Source organism: Marmota flaviventris, chromosome 14 (genome assembly GCF_047511675.1).
Source record: "Marmota flaviventris isolate mMarFla1 chromosome 14, mMarFla1.hap1, whole genome shotgun sequence".
Taxonomy (NCBI): domain Eukaryota; kingdom Metazoa; phylum Chordata; class Mammalia; order Rodentia; family Sciuridae; genus Marmota; species Marmota flaviventris.
Window position 1 is genome coordinate 62,503,769 of NC_092511.1, and position 17,100 is coordinate 62,520,868.

General features: G+C 35.7%; 1 protein-coding gene across 3 annotated transcripts in view; it reads right to left on the minus strand.

Moving 5' to 3' along the window:
* Positions 1-11,051, minus strand: part of M1ap (meiosis 1 associated protein) — a 92,181-nt gene extending 81,130 nt beyond the window's left edge. For 2 of the 3 annotated variants that reach the window (XM_071601757.1, XM_027943765.3), the window contains exons 1-2: positions 10,978-11,051; positions 5,518-5,809 (exon numbers count right to left, since the gene is read on the minus strand). In XM_071601757.1, coding sequence (XP_071457858.1) covers positions 5,518-5,757 — 240 coding nt within the window. In that variant the 5' untranslated portion in view covers positions 5,758-5,809; positions 10,978-11,051. The remainder of the gene's footprint in view (positions 1-5,517; positions 5,810-10,977) is intronic. The other variant, XM_071601758.1, reaches the window with a different exon arrangement.
* Between the last annotated feature and the right edge of the window lie 6,049 nt (positions 11,052-17,100).

The following is a 17,100-nucleotide window of genomic DNA, read 5'->3' on the forward strand; positions in this document are numbered from 1 at the left end:
TTATACATCTTGTATCTCTTGACTGCATAAAGAGACCATGTTGAGTGATGGACCTCCACCATGTAGGTTTGTGTAAATGTATTTCTATGATGTTCCCCTAATGACACATTCATCAGCACATATCCCTGTTTTTAAGTGATGCACAACTATTATTAGGTTATAAGTGAAAGATATGAAGAAACATTTAGCGATGCCTCCTGTGCAGTGAGAATTCCATAATACCTGCTTAATGTTATTAACATATTACCGAGTGGTAATTTCTGTGAATTGTGTGTCTGAAAATGACCAATAAGTGTTTTGTATGTTTGTATATTTGTAACAAGAAGATTAGTGGTTACTGTAGAGAGAATTTCTTAGAAGCAAAACTGCCAGTGGAAAGGATCTGAAGATTAAATTCCTCTATCTGAGGATCAAGCTCTCATCATTTAATTCAAGGTTTTGGTATATCTCCCAAAGGGCATTTTGGTAGTTTTTAAAAAATATACACACATTTTTTGACATTTCTGTCCTTAAAAAGTAGCACAAAATTCTTGGGATTTTCTAAATAGACCATTATGTCATCTGCATATAGGGATGTTTTATTTCTTCCCTTCCAAACTGTATGCCTTTTATTTCCTTTTCTTACCTTATTTCAATGCCTATGACTTCTGGTGCTATGCTGAGTACGGATGGTTAGAACTGACTTCTTTGTCATGTTCCTAGTCTTAGAGGGAAAGCATTCATCACTTCAATTAAATAGGAAGTTAAAAAGTTATAAGTTTTACGTGAATGGGTAGGTATTGAATCTTGTCCAAAGCTTGTTCTGCTTCAATTGATATAATCATCTAATTTTATTCTTTAATTTTTAAATATAGATTATTCTGACAGGTTTTCAAACTTTAAACCAATTCACATCCTTTAAATAAACCCCATGTGGTCATGGTGTATTTTTTTAAAATATATTGGTGAATTCTATTAACATTCTGGTAAGTTTATCTCATGTATATGCATGAAGGATATTGGTCTTCAGTTTTCTTTTTTTTGTACTGTCTTTGTCTGTTTTTGGTATGGATAACTACCTTAAAAGATGAGTTGTGAATTGTTGCCTTCTCTTGTATTTTCTGAAAGAGATTGTGTAGAAACGGTGTTAAATCTTCTTTAAGTGCCTGGTAGAATTCCCCAAACCATGTGGAGATTTCTTTTTCAAAAGTTTTAAAAGGATGTGTTTAATTTCCTTAATAGTTATAGGGCTGTTTAAATGATCTATCTATTTCATACTGGGTGATTGTGATAGTTTGTACTTTTCAAGGAACTGGTCCATTTCATCTAAATTATCAGATTTATGCATGTACAGCTGTTTGTAGCATTCTTTTTATTACCATTTGAATGTCTACTGGGTCTACAATGATAACCTCATTTCATTTCTGATATAGGTGTAATTTATATTATATTTTTTCTATTTCCCTTGTCAAATATCCTGTCAAGTGTATATGAAAGTCCTGGCTTTCCGCTAAGTCTCCTCTGACTGCTCAGCAGGGAAGGAGAGGTGCTTTATCACAATTCTGCAAGAGTGAACTCCCCACTTGGTCTTTACTGATAGCTGTTGAATTGTGTGTGTGTGTTTTCCCATGATGAATTGGTTGGAGTAGGATGGTCTTTTGGCTAGAATAAGTAGGCTTTCTTTGGGGGGTGGTATTGTTTGGTCTGCATTCGAGTGAAGATGTTTCTCAGGACCTGGTCCAGGTTTTATGAGGCTAAAGAAACCCAGCAAACTGTTTGCTGTGTCATCTCTCAGATCTTGTGGTTCCTATTTAGTGCAACTTTCCCCCCCTTTTTTTTTTTTTTTTTTTGGTGATACTGGGGACTCATCCCAGGATATCATGCTTGCTAGGCAAGTACTCTACCACTTAGCTACATCTTGTGCCTTCTTTTTAACTTTCATTTTGAGACACAGTCTAGCTAATTTGCCCAGACTGGATTTGAATTTGCCTTCCTTCTGCCTCAGCCTTCCATCTCATCCTCTTAAGTAGCTGGAATTACATGTTTGTGTTACCACATCTGGCTCTTATCCTTTCAGAGTCTTCTTATGTTTGCGTTATATTTACTGCCCAGGGATTTACTTAGCAAGATAAATAAGAAATCTATTTAACCAATTTTGTCCCATTAACTCAAATGTGAAACACCCATAAAACTTAACTATATTTTCTGTCTATATGATAATAATATGATATAAATTAATATAATAAAAGATTTTATATATTACTATATTAATTATATAATATATGGCAACATACTAATTATGTATAATATTTACATGTAAATAAATATATAATCATATACATTAATAAATATATACATTATATTATATTATACATAATCATACTATATTAATTCTAATGTTTTATTATATATAATATATAATACATAATAATATAATAATACAAATAGATTATGATTTCTAATCTATTATAATATACCTGTGTACATTTCTTTAAAATATTCAAGAATTAAAAACTTGGGGCCTAATGGGTTAATCTTGTCTGGAATTGGAAGTACCACCTTAGATTTTGAAAGATATTTATTGGGTATAGAATTCTAGATTGACAGTATTTTCACTAATTTAAGGATGTTATTCTACTATCATTTATCTATCTATCTATCTATCTATCTATCTATTTATTTTGCAGTATTGGGGATTGAATCCAGAAGTATTCTACTGCTGCCTATATCTCTAGCCCTTTTTATTTTTTAAGACAGTTTTGCTAACTTGCCCAGGCTAGTTTCAACTTGCCGTCCTCCTGCCTCAGCCCTCCTGTATCACTGGGATTACAGGCACATGCCACGATGCCCAGCTCTATTATTTCCTTATTTAAATTGGTTCCATTAAGAAATCTTTTCCTGGCTAATCCAGGTCTGGGAATAAATATATAAGAACATGGGACAATCTTATCCTTCTAGAAAGCAAAAAATGCTATCAAACACTATTAGGGTCTGGTTTAAAAACAAAATAAAAACAAAAACAAAAAAACCAAACAGCATCCAATGTGAAAATGTGAAGGAAATGTGGCTTCCCCTGGCCAAAGAGGGAACAGTTTGAGCATCAACAAGAACAATTATCGTAAAGGATTGAAACAATTATGTTGAAAAAGAAAGAAACCTTTTCTTGCAGTTAACTTTGTTTTACTGTATGTGATAATTAACGCCTTATTTCTCTCATTGAAAGTAGAAATATAACATTTCTGTTGGTTTTTTAAAGAAAGAAAAACAATATATATTGCTTTATGCTTCTTGGGTTACAGCATTATAAAAGTATAAATTTTTTATAATTTTCTGGTTCCTTTTTAAGATTTTCTCCTTAACACAAGGTTATTATTATTTTTTTTATGATGTGCCTTTGTGCAGTTTCCTTTATTTTCTGTGCCTGGCATTTGCTGAGTTTCTTGGATCTGTGGTTTAAGTTTTTATCAGAATTGGAGAAATTTTGGCCATTATTCAAATATTGTTCTAGTCCTCTGCACCTCTCTTTTGGAAAATCTAATTATATGTGTATTAGACTCTTAAAGTGGTCCCAGAGCTCACTTATGCACTATTTAATTTTAAAAGTAAGTATTCTTATCTTTCTGTGTTTCATTTTGAATAATTTCTATTTCTTATGTCTTTACGTTCACTAGCTTTTTCTTTTGCAATGTCTTATCTGCCATTAACCCTATCATTATTTTCCATTCCAGAAGCTATAGTTTTCATTTCTAAAAGTATGTTATGCAGTGTCTTGGAAGCTATTTTCATATAAATCACGTTTTGGTTATCTTAGGCAAGAGGGTAAATCTTATCCTTGTTACTCTGTCTAGGGTGGAACAGTATGGGTGGAAATGTGGAAGAAGTGATAGTATGTTATTTTTGATACCAGGACATAAAAGGTATCCTAGCTTCCTCTTTACTATACCCCTCCCCTCACCTTTTTTTTTTTCCCCTGTGATGCTGGAGATTGAAATCCAGGGCCTTGTGCTGTGAGTCAAGCATTCTATCAACTGAGCTATATTCCCAGTCCTATCCCTTTCTTGAATCAGTTGCTCTAGGAGAAGCCAGCTGCCACAGAATGAAGACATTCAAATAGTTCTATGGAAAGATCCAACTGGTAAGGAAATAGGAACTCCTGCCAATAGCCATATTAATATTCCATCTTGGACCTGGATCCCCCAGCCTCAGTCAAGCCTCTGTATGACTAAAACTCTGGCTGACACCTTGATTACAACCAAGGAATTCCTAGCCTGAACCACCTTTTAGCTGCTTATGAATGCTTAACTCACAATAACCATGAGATAATGTTTATTGCTTTAAGCCATTGTTTTGGTATAATTTGTTTCATAGAAATACACAACGAATAGAGGAACCAAATTTTATTCAAGTTGTAAAAAACATTGGTTGAATCCCTTAATTAATTTTATTCATTTCTCATCCCCAACTCAGCCTAAATAACAATGCACGGACAAAATCACTAGACTTGGCACTTGGAGCATTTATACTCAAAACATTCCCTATGTGATTCATTTTGAAAAGCCCTAGCTTCTATGAGCCTAAGACACATCAAAGCAATAAGGATATGTTATATTTTTTAATGTTGTAACCCAAGAAGCATAAAGCAATGTATATTGTTTTCCTTTCTTTAAAAAACCAACAGAAACGTTATCTTTCTACTTTCAATAGGAGAAATAAGGCATTAATTAAAATGAGTGTATTCTAATCAGATATTACACTAATAATGTAGCAACAGATTTATGAAATTCCTCCCTTAGGAATCTTGAAGAATAGAATTTATGTCCATTTGATAAATATATTAGCAGCAAGGCTGCTTCAAGAAAGAAGATGCATAGAACCTCTAGAAGTCTTTCTCACCCCTGTGATTCTGAACTTTTTATATAAGGGAAAAAGGGAAGAGTTGAATTTTGTTTAAGAATAGATAGTTGCTTGTGGGGGTGCTTTGTAAAACATTATCCATGGTTCAGCCAATGCTTTTTAAAACTCTATTGGGAGTTTTATCCAAAGGGAATTAAGAGTTTTGCCTGAGTAGAACATAAAGAAAGTATTTTTATGTTTTTGCACAGTTAGGGTTTTCTGAAAAATAAAACTGGCCGTTGGGGTAAAGGACAAGTCTGTGAAGTTAAAGGGTGTTTGAATAGACCCTTTAGCCTCAGAGACCTCTGAAGAGATTTAGAGACTTATTTCCTTATACATTCAGATTTCAAAGTGGGTGAAAGGAGTCAGTTGTTTATATTTCAAAGTACTGTAAAGGTCAAGGTTTTTCTCCTTCTCTCAAGAGTGGAGTGGGGCAATGTGTAGCCTACTTCAACCTTAAATGTTAATAATTTGGAGAATTCTATGCAGGAGAAGCCCCCCATGTAGGCAAGATGATAGTCTAATAGTACCACTGGAGGGCTACTGGATAAGGGAAAAAGTGTGGCTTTTACTATTAATAAAAACTATGATCTCTGTTCCAAAAACCTCATATTTGCTTTCAGGATAAAATAAATAAATACTCACCACAAAAGGAAGGATGCACTCATGTTGATTTTGTACCATGTATAAACTAAAGAGAGACATGCGACTGGGGCCCATCAAGCTGCAGGCTAAAGAAAAAAAGTTTTGCAGAGCCTCACAGAGGTTGGAGCAGATGTCAGCCCAGTTTGGTAAAGCAATGTGCACAATGAGAAGTCGAGGAGGTTGCTGGCTAGTCTGTGTGGCAGTAGAGGGCCCTTTACCAATAGCTCGCCCATGATGCATGGCAGCCAAACCAGGGGTAGAAGTGTAGCCACTATCTGGATATTCTGTATACCTATAAGGAAGGAAAGAAAAAACAACTAGCTTTCACAATGTTGAATTGGGTGCTCTGTTAAAACAAAGAATACTAGCTGAGAGGACTAAGTCCAGAAGGAGTCAAATTGGGTACTAAAGCTTTTCTAGGCTATCCTGTATTAATAGTACCCAAGGGATCTAGATGTTTGACTAATGTAAGCATGAGATGCTTAGAGATGTTGAGTGGTAACAATATAGAAGTTATATAAAATCTAACTTTAGTTTCAGAAAAAGCTATTGGCACTCATAAACCTTTTTTTTCTTTATTAGTAGTTATTATATTGTACAGTAATTGGCTTGTATGACTGTCTCTCCCTTTATAATTTTCCCAAGGAAAACTTTGTCATGTTGACTTCATTCATTAGTACTGTATGTGTTTAGTACATAGTAATACTTAAAAATGAAAGTATAACCTCATTTATTCCTCTTTTGGGTTTCTCTTGGGTTATTCCTAACTCCTATAAGGTAAAATTTAAATTCTCTTCAAGACGCTTCATGACTTGATTATCGACCTCACTGGAAGCTGTTTTTCACCTCAAGGTTTTCACTGAAATAATATCAAATATAACTTTGCTTTCGTGCATTTGTTCATGCTGTTTTCTCTGCTTCCAAAAACCTTGCTTTCCTTTTTTACTAGCTATTTACCCTAATCTTCAGACCTCAGATGAGGAAACAAGAACAAATGAGAACAAGGTACCAATATCAGGAATAAGAAGGGTTATCATTACAAATGTTAAAACATGAAAAGGGGTAAAGGAGGATAGAATGAATAGCTTTATGCCAATAAATATGATAAATGAACACATTCTTAGAAAAAGGTATTTAACCAACAACAAATAAAAATGAAATTTTAAAACCTAAATTGTCTATAACTATCGAATAAATTTAATTGATAATCAAATATTGTCCTACAAATTAAGCCAAAAGCCAGATGATTTTATGGATGGGCTTCATCAAACTCCCAAAGACCAAGAATTTCAATTTTAAACAAATTCTTTCGAGAATAGAAGTGGGAACTTCTCAATGAATCTTAGGAGGTTAGCATAATCTTTTGATACTGAAACCAGATAAAGATATTATAAGAAAAAAAGTAAGATAATTTCACTCATGAACATAAGATGTAAGCATCCTAAACAAAAAAAAAGAAAGAAAGAAAATTTAAACTAGCAATGTATAAAAATAACACATCATGACCAAGGTGAGTTTATCTCAAAAGCATATCAATTACTGTAATTCATCACATTAAAAGAGTAAATGAGGAAAATGAAATGATCATCTGAATAAATGCAGAAAAAGTCTTTGTTGAAACATAATGTTCATGCAAGAAAAAGATTCAAAAAGATTCATTCATCATGGTGTATTCACATTATGAAACAAATGAACTACAGTTACATACAACAATGCTGAGGACTCTAAAAAACATAATATTGAATAAAAAGAAGACAATAACTAGGAATAGATGACAGGAATAATCTAATAAAATGTTTATAAAAACCTAGAGCAAACACCATTCTTTCTTTTTCTTTGGTACCAGGAATAAACCCCAGGCTTCATAAATTATACCCCCAGTCACAAATTCATTCTTAACAGTAATAGGTTGACAGCTTTCCCTATAAGACAAAGAGCTTACTACCATCACTTCTATTCAACACTGTAGTGAAGGTGGCAATAAACAAAACAAATAAATAAAAGGTACTACAGTGAAAGAAAATTTCATTGTTTGCAGATGATATGATTGTGTATACAGAAAATCTAAAAGAATCCATAATTTCCCAAATTTTTCTCATTCTTTTAAAAATTTTAGTCTTAGGTATCTGTTATTTTTTAAATATTAATTTACATGACATCTTTAAAAAATTCATTGTTAATTTTTGGCTAATGTATAGAATTATAATTCATTTTTACATATTGACTTTGCATTTAACAACATTGCTGCTCTCTTACTAATTATAATAATTTATCCATAGATCTTTTTGGATTTTTTGTTCACAATCACATAGTGTGTGAAAAATGATATGCATCAGGTTACATTAACAAAGTCAGATATTGGCAACATAAAGATTATACTAGACTTGTTCACAATTACTCCAAACTATAAGCAACACAAATGTCAATCTACATTATGATGGTTATATCATGGTATATTCACATTATGAAACAAATGAACTACAGTTACATGCAACAATGCTGAGGACTCTAAAAATCATAATATTGAATAAAAAGAAGACAAATAGTTTGTACACATAGCATAAGTCTACCTATGTAAATTTTACAAATAATAAAATTAATTAGCTTGCCTAGGGATCATACATAGTGGTAAAACCATAAATAGAAGCAAGGAAACTATTATCACAAAAACTAGGGTGGTGATTTTCTCTAGAAAGGAAGGAGGACATTATGACTAGAAGGGACAAAGGGATGTTCAGGGCTTTTTTTTAGTAATGTTCTATTTCTTTACTGTGACTAATTATTAAACTATATGTACAAGTTCTATGACACTTTTTCTATTCCTTGTTTATCAATAAAAATACTTCAAAAAGAACTTTAGGACAATCATAAAAGAAACATAAAAAAAGGTAGATAAAAGATTAAAATCGTCCCCTGCTCTGGGAACTAAAATGGATATATATATATATATATATATATATATATATATATATATATATATGTGTGTGTGTGTGTGTGTGTATGTGTATGTATATATAATTTTAGCTCAACAATGCAAGGAAAATTAAAGTTTCTTTAAGAGAAAGATTATTATGATAATTTTCAGAAACATTTTGGTATCTAGATGATACGAGAATGATGCACCAATGTGTCTGTTTCTTGAAATGAATCTGTGAAGTAGTTTTCTTTGTATTTCTTTCTTAGGCTATGGAAGTCAGCATTCATTCAACTTTTTTTGGTGTATGTGGTGGTGCTAGGGATTGAACTCAGGTCCTTGTAGTATGCTAGGCAAGCACTCTACCAACTGAGCTATATCCTTAGCCTCAACTTCTTTTTTTTTTTTTATTGAATTCTAATTATGTTCTGGCTACAGTTGAAAAAACTAAATGAATGAATACTGTTGAAAGTATTCTTGAACCAGAAATCCAAATCAATGTGTAATATATTTACCAAGAAAACATATGCTATAACTTATAAGTATCTCTTAACTTTATTTTTAAATTAAGTGCATGAGACCAATTCTATATAGAATGCTGAACTTGAGACTGACAGGTTCACACAAATATAAACACAGACGTCTTATTTAACTGTCCATCTTCCTTCACATCTGAAAACACTGTCATTTTAAGTATAGTTAGTTCTCAGTTTAAATAATTCCAGTATACAGACTTCAGTTACCATAGTGTAGACAATTAACATTAGTCCTCTATCAAAACAGTTCAAATTTCAGTTGCTAAGGAATATTAATTATGAGTAATTATATAAAGTAAAAGTTGCATCTAGCTCTTTAGTCTACAAATTATTATGTAAGTAAAAGATGCACATAATGATCAGTGATCAATTATGTTACTTCTTTTAAAATTTCTTGGTCAATGGTCACTGCATATTTGCTATTCAGTTTATGCACAGTGGGTAATGCGTTACTTCCTTGTCTCCTTGTGACAAGCCCACATAACATTGTATAAAAATCAATAAATGAAAGTGGGTATTGGCCAACAAAAATAAAAGTGAAGCAAAGAAACAAAAGCGGCAATGTTGAAAGTGAAATCCAAATAGAACATAAATGGAATTACAGAAAAAAATAGCTGAATGTGTGAATGTTGACACTGCCACCTTTTCATAGACTCTAGGTATGCAGTGAGAGGAACTTAATGAAAGTGAACTTACCAACATAAATGAGGAAAGTGGTTGTGAAGAAAAGAATGAAAGTGCCATGGGCAAGAAAAGAACTTCATTATTAAAGGAACTCTCAGGGGTATTTTACAAAATGGAAAGCACAAAGGATAAAGTATTGGAACTGATCCAAACTTGGAGTATAACACCGCCAAGGCATAGAAAAGATATGTGCTCAATCCTAAATTATATTATGAGAAGCAAGCAAGCAAAGCACTGTTCAAACTATTGAGAAGTTTTTTGTTTTGTTTAAAAAAACACTTTAGTTCTTAGTGTTTGTTTTACAGTATGCAAAAATAAATATTAGTTTTACAGTATGCAAAAATATACTTAGTAATGAGAGGTTTCAGTGTTTTGACGTTGTTTTTGAGGGTTAGGGAACAAATGTACTTTTCCCCATGATTAAGATTTCTTTGCAGTTGCAACTTGCAGTCATTTTTAGATGCCACACTAATGTGCAATTGGAGGACTGTCTAAAAATGTGGTAAGGGTATCCTTAAACATGATCATATACTGCATCTGGGCAGGATCTGACTTTATTGCTGACTATACACTTCTTACTTTTGCCAAGAATACCCTCGTAATGGTTTAACCTGGAACTGTGCCTGAACCAAAAGTCAAGTTACTCCACTACTAAAAACCCTTCAGTGATTTCCAGTTACACTTGGAACAAAATCCAAAATCCTTACCCTGGCCCCAGAGTTGTACTTGTGTCTTTTGCTCACTCTCCAGAACATCTCCAGCCCACCCAATAATCCCCCAGGTGTCTTTCAGATTCCCAAAGGCTTTCAGCTTCCACCTGGGGCTCACAGGCAGGAGCTCTCATGCCCTCCGCATTAAATGATTCAATGGTTCTTCCTCCCACAGGGTTCCTAGCATGCACGGGGCCCTGCGTTCCATCCCAGCAAAAAATTTCTGGGCTTTAGTTAGGCACTTTTCTCTTCACGGTCCCCTTCCTCCATTAAAAAAAAAAAATCGATTTTAGTGGGCCCTAAAAATGTCAAGTCTTCCCCTATTATGAGAAAAAAAAATCAAAACGTTTTCTTTGACCTTAAGGGATCATTGTTTTCTTCTGACTAAAGACATTAAAAATTTCTCGAGGCCCCACAGGCCTGCAGCCCGCTCAGGCGCGCCTCAGATGCCTGAGGGAGCCTCAGGCTTCAGCTCTGTCAGGACTGCGCTGCGAACACCTGCCAGAGGGCGGGTCTGAACTCCGCCCTAGCCCAGCTTTCGAGGCGCTGTCCTCCCTCCGCGAGGTTCTAGATTCCTTCTCCCACCCAGAGGCGCAGAAAAAGCAGGGCCCATTACCTGGCCGTCGGGATCTCAAGCAAAGGCACTTGGCCGTGGGCGCCCCCTTCAGCCTGTAGCAGGGCGGGGGCGAGGCCTGGTCTGAAAGGGCGGAAGCTGGGCGGGGCGGAGCAGGACCTGGGCGGGGCGGAGCAGGACCTGGGCGGGGCGGAACCTGGGTGGGGCAGCCTCAGGTTTTCCTCAAAGCGCCTCAGCTCATGGTCTCCAGTCCTCAGACCCACTGCTACCAGTCCTAGTTTAGTCTTTAGGTAGAGTTTTGTATCTGTGTTGGAAATTATGTCCTAAACCTGAGCCTCCTTCTTCCTCCCATGGAACCTGTTAGTAGCATCGTTCACTCACTCAGTCATTATTTTATTCAATGAATATTTATGGCGAGCACACTGTATTGTGCAAGGATTGGGGTACAATAAGTACATGAAAGCTCTCTCAATCCCCTTATGAAAGAGCTTAATCTACCCTCAGGCCGCTCTTTTTAGTCTTTTCGAACCACTCCTTTCCAAGATGGTGTCCTTTTACTCGGATTCATTGTCACTTACTTCAGTTAATTCCTACAGCCCCTTCAACACACTTCAGATGGGCTAGGAGCAACCTGACCTTATTGGCTGTTTGGTCTGGGACTTGAACTCTGGTGGAATAAATATTCTCCTCTGAATTAGTCTACTGGAAAGAAAAAGAAATTCCAGTACCAAATCAGAAATGGACAGTTTCTGTCATTATTCTTCTCTGCCTCTGTTACCAGAGATGCAAGTGAGGTAATGTTATGGTGTGAAATGATAAATATAATCAATAAGTCATAGATATAGGGTATATAGGTATAAGGTAAGATAGAATATATAATCAATAAGCAATAGATATAGATTAAAGACTATAGGAATAAGGTAAGATAACATAGATAAGCGATAGTAAGACATAAATTCATCAGGAATAAGCCTAAGTAATAGTAGAAAAATCATGTAACTATAAAACATAGGATTTAAGCCATAGAATAAGTCAGTTTGTCAGTATAGTTATAAATAACTATAAGCAAGTGGGTTAATATATAGATAAGATTAATTAACATAGCAACTTGATCTTGTAGACTTGCATAGGATAAAAGACATAGGGTTTATAGATATTAGTAAGATGACAGATAAAAATGTGTGTGTAGGCCATAAGATAACTGTAGTTTTAAGTAGGCATCAAATAAGTTACTAGTACTGAGTGTGCAAAGCAATTGCTCTGGTAGAAACTCATTAGTCACTTGCAACAATTCCACTTTACTGGGGTTATGGGACTACGGTGACTGTAGTCATTTGAGTAAAAAGATGTGACTATAGAAACTCCATCTTAGTTTCTGTGTTACTGTCCCTGTGAAGAGAGAACTGCATGACCCTTTTCTAGGAAATAGAAACTAAAGCTGTTTTCTTATTTAAAAATTTGTCTTTCTGTACTTTGTACCCCACAAATTGTACCCTACTCAGGATGCAGCGGTGGTCGTTGGTTGTGGTGAGCTACATCCTGGGTTTGACTGCCCTAGTGGGTGTACATGACTTTGAAGTAGATTCTCGCCCCACCAACCCCTGCCCAAATTCAGGATATGACTGTCTAGCACCTGCTTGAGCCCTGGGACTGTGGTCAACTGAACTGCAAAGCTAATGCTTTTTTAGCTTCTGTTTATTGCTTGCTTGCTGACTGGAAAATTCCAGTCCTGCCTAGAGCCCACAGGTCCCACTTATTAATGTTTTAATTTCTGTGATTGGCTAGTGTTTTTTTGTTCTTATATTCTCCTTAGATGGACCAGGAAGCTGCTGTCCTCCCACAAAGCTTGAGTCTCTATGGTGGGTGACAGTCCCTGGCCAGGTAAATAAAGCTCTATTTGATTTGAAATTCAGACTTTTAGTGCTTTCTGGAGCAGCTCCCCATAACAGTAGCAATGCAGGTGAGGTGAGGCAATGTTTTAATGAGTGGCTCAGGAAAGGTTTCAATAGGAAAAGAGTCACCTGCCTGTGTTTTAGTTCCACTAGACCATTTTGCCTCTCTTACCAGCTCCTCAGAATAAAAACAGAAATATTTAACACTAGTGTCCTTTTTAAAACCCTGCAGTCTGATGTATAATAGAATCCCTGTGTTTCAATTTAAAGGGTAACTTATCTATAGCTCTTCTTACCCATGTATTCTAGATTAGTTTTCCTGTCTCCAATTTCCAGATTATCTTTTCCACTTGATGTCAGAATCATTCTTGTAAAAAGATTTTACTCATGTTACTTTTTGCTTAAAAAACTTTTTTGTTTCCTTTTTGGTTACAAGGTCCATTATAAGTGACTACTTTATCAGACTCAACCTTAACACCAGACTAACTTGAAAACATACACCCATTGCTCTCAGCTACAATAACTTTTTTTCCTGTACCCTCTATTCATCTGGAACAGAATTTATTGAAAAATGTTCAAAGAATTGTGCCAAGTGTGGGAGAATATTACATAATTCCTTGAAGAATTATTCTCTGAGAGTAACCAACTGTAATGCCATATGAAAGTGCTTAGAAACCTTAAAGTACAAGGAGGGTTACTGACCAGGGGATCGATTGCAGCCTTAGAAATCTACTGCCATATTGCCCAGAGACTTCTCTTCCCACAGGGTGCTCTCAGCCAATGATGGAGTATGATAGGGATAAAGCAGACCTGTTCCTGGGAAACACAGAATTCTTCTAGCAGTCAACTCTGACTCCACATGTACTTAACAGCCTTGTCTGAACATTCTCAGTCTTTCTTTTTCCTTAGGAGTCAAACTCTTCCATCACAGTGTGACCTCTCTCCTGTCCTTTCCTGACCCTTTCCACATTTTTCTCTCAGGTGTTTCTTCTAATAAAATCCTTATACCATTAATCTTATCTCAGTGTTTGCTTTTTGGAGAAACAAAACTAACATTTAAATATTTAAGCAATGTAATAAGCACTGAGAGAGGTATTAAGTAAATTGTCACCAAATATTTGCTGACTTTCGAGTATATACTAGGTACTGGTGGGCTCTGAAATATAATCGTTTCTGTCTTCCTGGACTTAGTCTATGGGGAATAGACCAGTACTTAGGCAATGACAATGTGGCATTATATGTGTGACAGCAGAGAAAACACAAGGTTATGGGAGCACATAGGATGGTATACACTTGAAGAATTGGGGTGAACTTCCTGGAAAAGGGGAAATTATCATTTCAAGTGATGAACAAAAGTAAATGTGAGCTAGCCAAGCAAGGGGCACAGAGAGCATTCCATGTAGAGGGAATTCTGAGCAAATGAAGAAGCTCAGACAGTGTGGGATATAGTTTTGTGGAAGAGGAGTGGTAAAGATGAAGCAGGAGAGGTATGCAAAAGGCCAGAGGTAAGATCTTGTGGATCATATTAAGGATTTTGGATTTTATCCCATGGCAAATGCAAGGTAGAGTGGATGGATTCAATTAAGTGTGTAAGAAAAAGAGTGACATGACCTGATTTGTGTAATGGACAGAACACTTATCTGCCCCAGGGGAAAGGATTGGGTGCTGAAGTTGGGGTGATGGTAACTGGACATGGGTCAAGACTGGAGTAGAAAATAGCTCAGGCAAAAGAACATACTGACTTGAATTAGAGATTGTTAAAGGGGATGCTGAGATGTAGGTAGAAATAGGAGTTAAAATAAACAGGCTTGGAGATTGGATGGATTAGGAGGAATCCAGAATGACAGGGCCTAGAACATAGTAGGCATTCAATGAATATTTATTGAATAAATGAATGCAAAATCCCTGGTTGAAAAGATAATGGTGCTAAGTCAAAAGATAAAGAACATTGATTCCACCGTCTACCCAGTTACCCTTGCTTGAATGGGGTGATTATGACAGTCTCAATTTGAACATGTTGAAATCAAGTTGCCTGTGTTAAAATGAGTGGAAATGTATGTGTCAACATCTGAAGAGAAAAATATGGCCTGGAAATAAAGATTTAGAAAGTTGATAGTAATTAAATTAGTATGAATGAGACTACCTAGAACAGTGAAAAGTAGGGATCACAATTTGTTAATGAGTATTAAAAATCAATTTAGTGGACTGCAACCAGCAATTTAAGAAATGGAATAGAATAAAATGCAACACAATAGAAAACACTAGAATTTAGCTCCTGAAATAAAGGTAAACATGATGGAAGTATGATTTTGTGAAAAATTCATTTCAGTAATGTTATGAATATGTATACTTAAATGTGATTAGGCTGCAATATAAAACGAACTTTTGTGTGTTGCTATAAAATTTGAAAAAAGATTTTTGGAAAAAAAAAATCAAAAGACTGAAAAATCAACACCTAACTCATTGTCAGAAAAGGAACTAAGTCCTCTAATAGATTGTTGTGGAGCACCTAAAGAGAGGTATATACTGGTGCCAGAGGAAGAAACTCAAGGAAGGTCCCCATGTGTTAAGGTTTGCATTAGGAAAGGTTTCAGAAAGATCTAAGGTACTAATCTTAAGAATATGATTTTTTAGAATAAGCAATTTGCATTCAAGAACCATGTCTTACATCATATCTCTAGTACCTATCAAGATGTCTACTACATAATAGACCCTCAAACTTTCAAATGAATAAACTAAAACTTGTGCTTTAGGAAGATTATTCTGACAGCAATCTGGAAGGGGAGAGAATGGAGAAAAGGTTTTTTTTTTTTCCACAAGTTTTAGTTAATTTTAATTGATACATAATTGTTCAAGTTTGTGGGGTGTAATGTGGTGTTTTGACACATATATACAGTGTATAATGATCAAATCAGAGCAAATAGCATCTTAAAATGAAACTATTTCACAGTCCAGGTGAATGATGATGAAGTCCTAAATGATAAATGATAATGGAAGGAAAAGGACAGATTTATTTATAATCAGAATTACCAAGATATGGGGCTGCATACATATGGGTGTGGTAGCCAGTCTCCATGGCTGAAATCCTCATATTCACCCTTGTAAAGTCCCCCTCCCATGGTACATCAGGGGTGATCTGTGTGACCAACTGAATATGGCAGAAGCGATCACATATTAATTACTTCTGAGGCTAAGTCATAAAATACAGTGTGGCTTTTTTCTTGCTTTTTTTGATCACTTGCTTTGAGGAAGCCGTCTCATGTTGTGAGGACATTCAAGCAAACCCACAAAATCTATGTGAAGAACAACTACCAACATCCAGCACCAATTTGCCAAGCATGAAAGTAAGCCATCTTGGAAGTGGATCTCCAGCCCCAGTGAAGCCTTTAAATGACTGCAGCCCCATCTGCAGAGATAAATATTTGTTTTTGTTTAAAGCTACCAAATCCTGAAAGTGAATTTGTTACATTTGTTATGCAGCCTAGATAACTAATGCAAAGGGGATGAAAGGAGGAAGCAATAAATACTATAAATTAGAGCCTATAAGTTAAAGGTCTAAGTGCTTGAAGGAGGAACTGGGATTAGGATGTAGGGGATAGTAAGTTATGGTCAGGACCCGTATTTGCCTTGTATGTAGGATATCCAAGTGAACAGTTTTTGTCCCTCAATCTCAAAGTTCTACTCGTTTTTGAAGGCTCAATTCAAATGTCACCTCTTCTGTAAAACCTTTCTGCTTTTCTCTGGCAAAAAATATCTACATCCCCTTTGGGGCACCTTACTACAGCAAACATGCATAATTTTGTATTGCAATTACCTATTTTCCGTTGTTTGTTTACATTTGGGAGCTCCATTACGACCCTGAGCTAGTTAAGGATAAGGACTGCGATTTTTAGTGTTTTTTTTTTCTTGTGTGTGTGTGTGTGTGTGTGTGTGTGTGTGTGTCGCTGTATCTCTGTGTTGGTGATTGTGTAATAATTCTGAGAAACTTGATGGTTGTATCCATTTACCCATGTATTTTCCCTACAGTTATGGACATTTGGGTTTGTGGAGTGACTGGAGCAAACTCGCTACCGGAGGTCCTGAAGTGACACCTCCAGCCTGTTTCAGAGGTAGAACTCCCACCTATACCTGGGTCTGGCTTCACCTCTGCCTGGGATGAACCTCTCCTCCTCAGTCCCTCCTCTACTCAATTCCGATTGGCTGGAGAAAGGAAAAAGGCCCGACATTGGTTCCTTTTAGATGGGCGGAGCCGGGCTGGGTTTCGTCTCGCGCC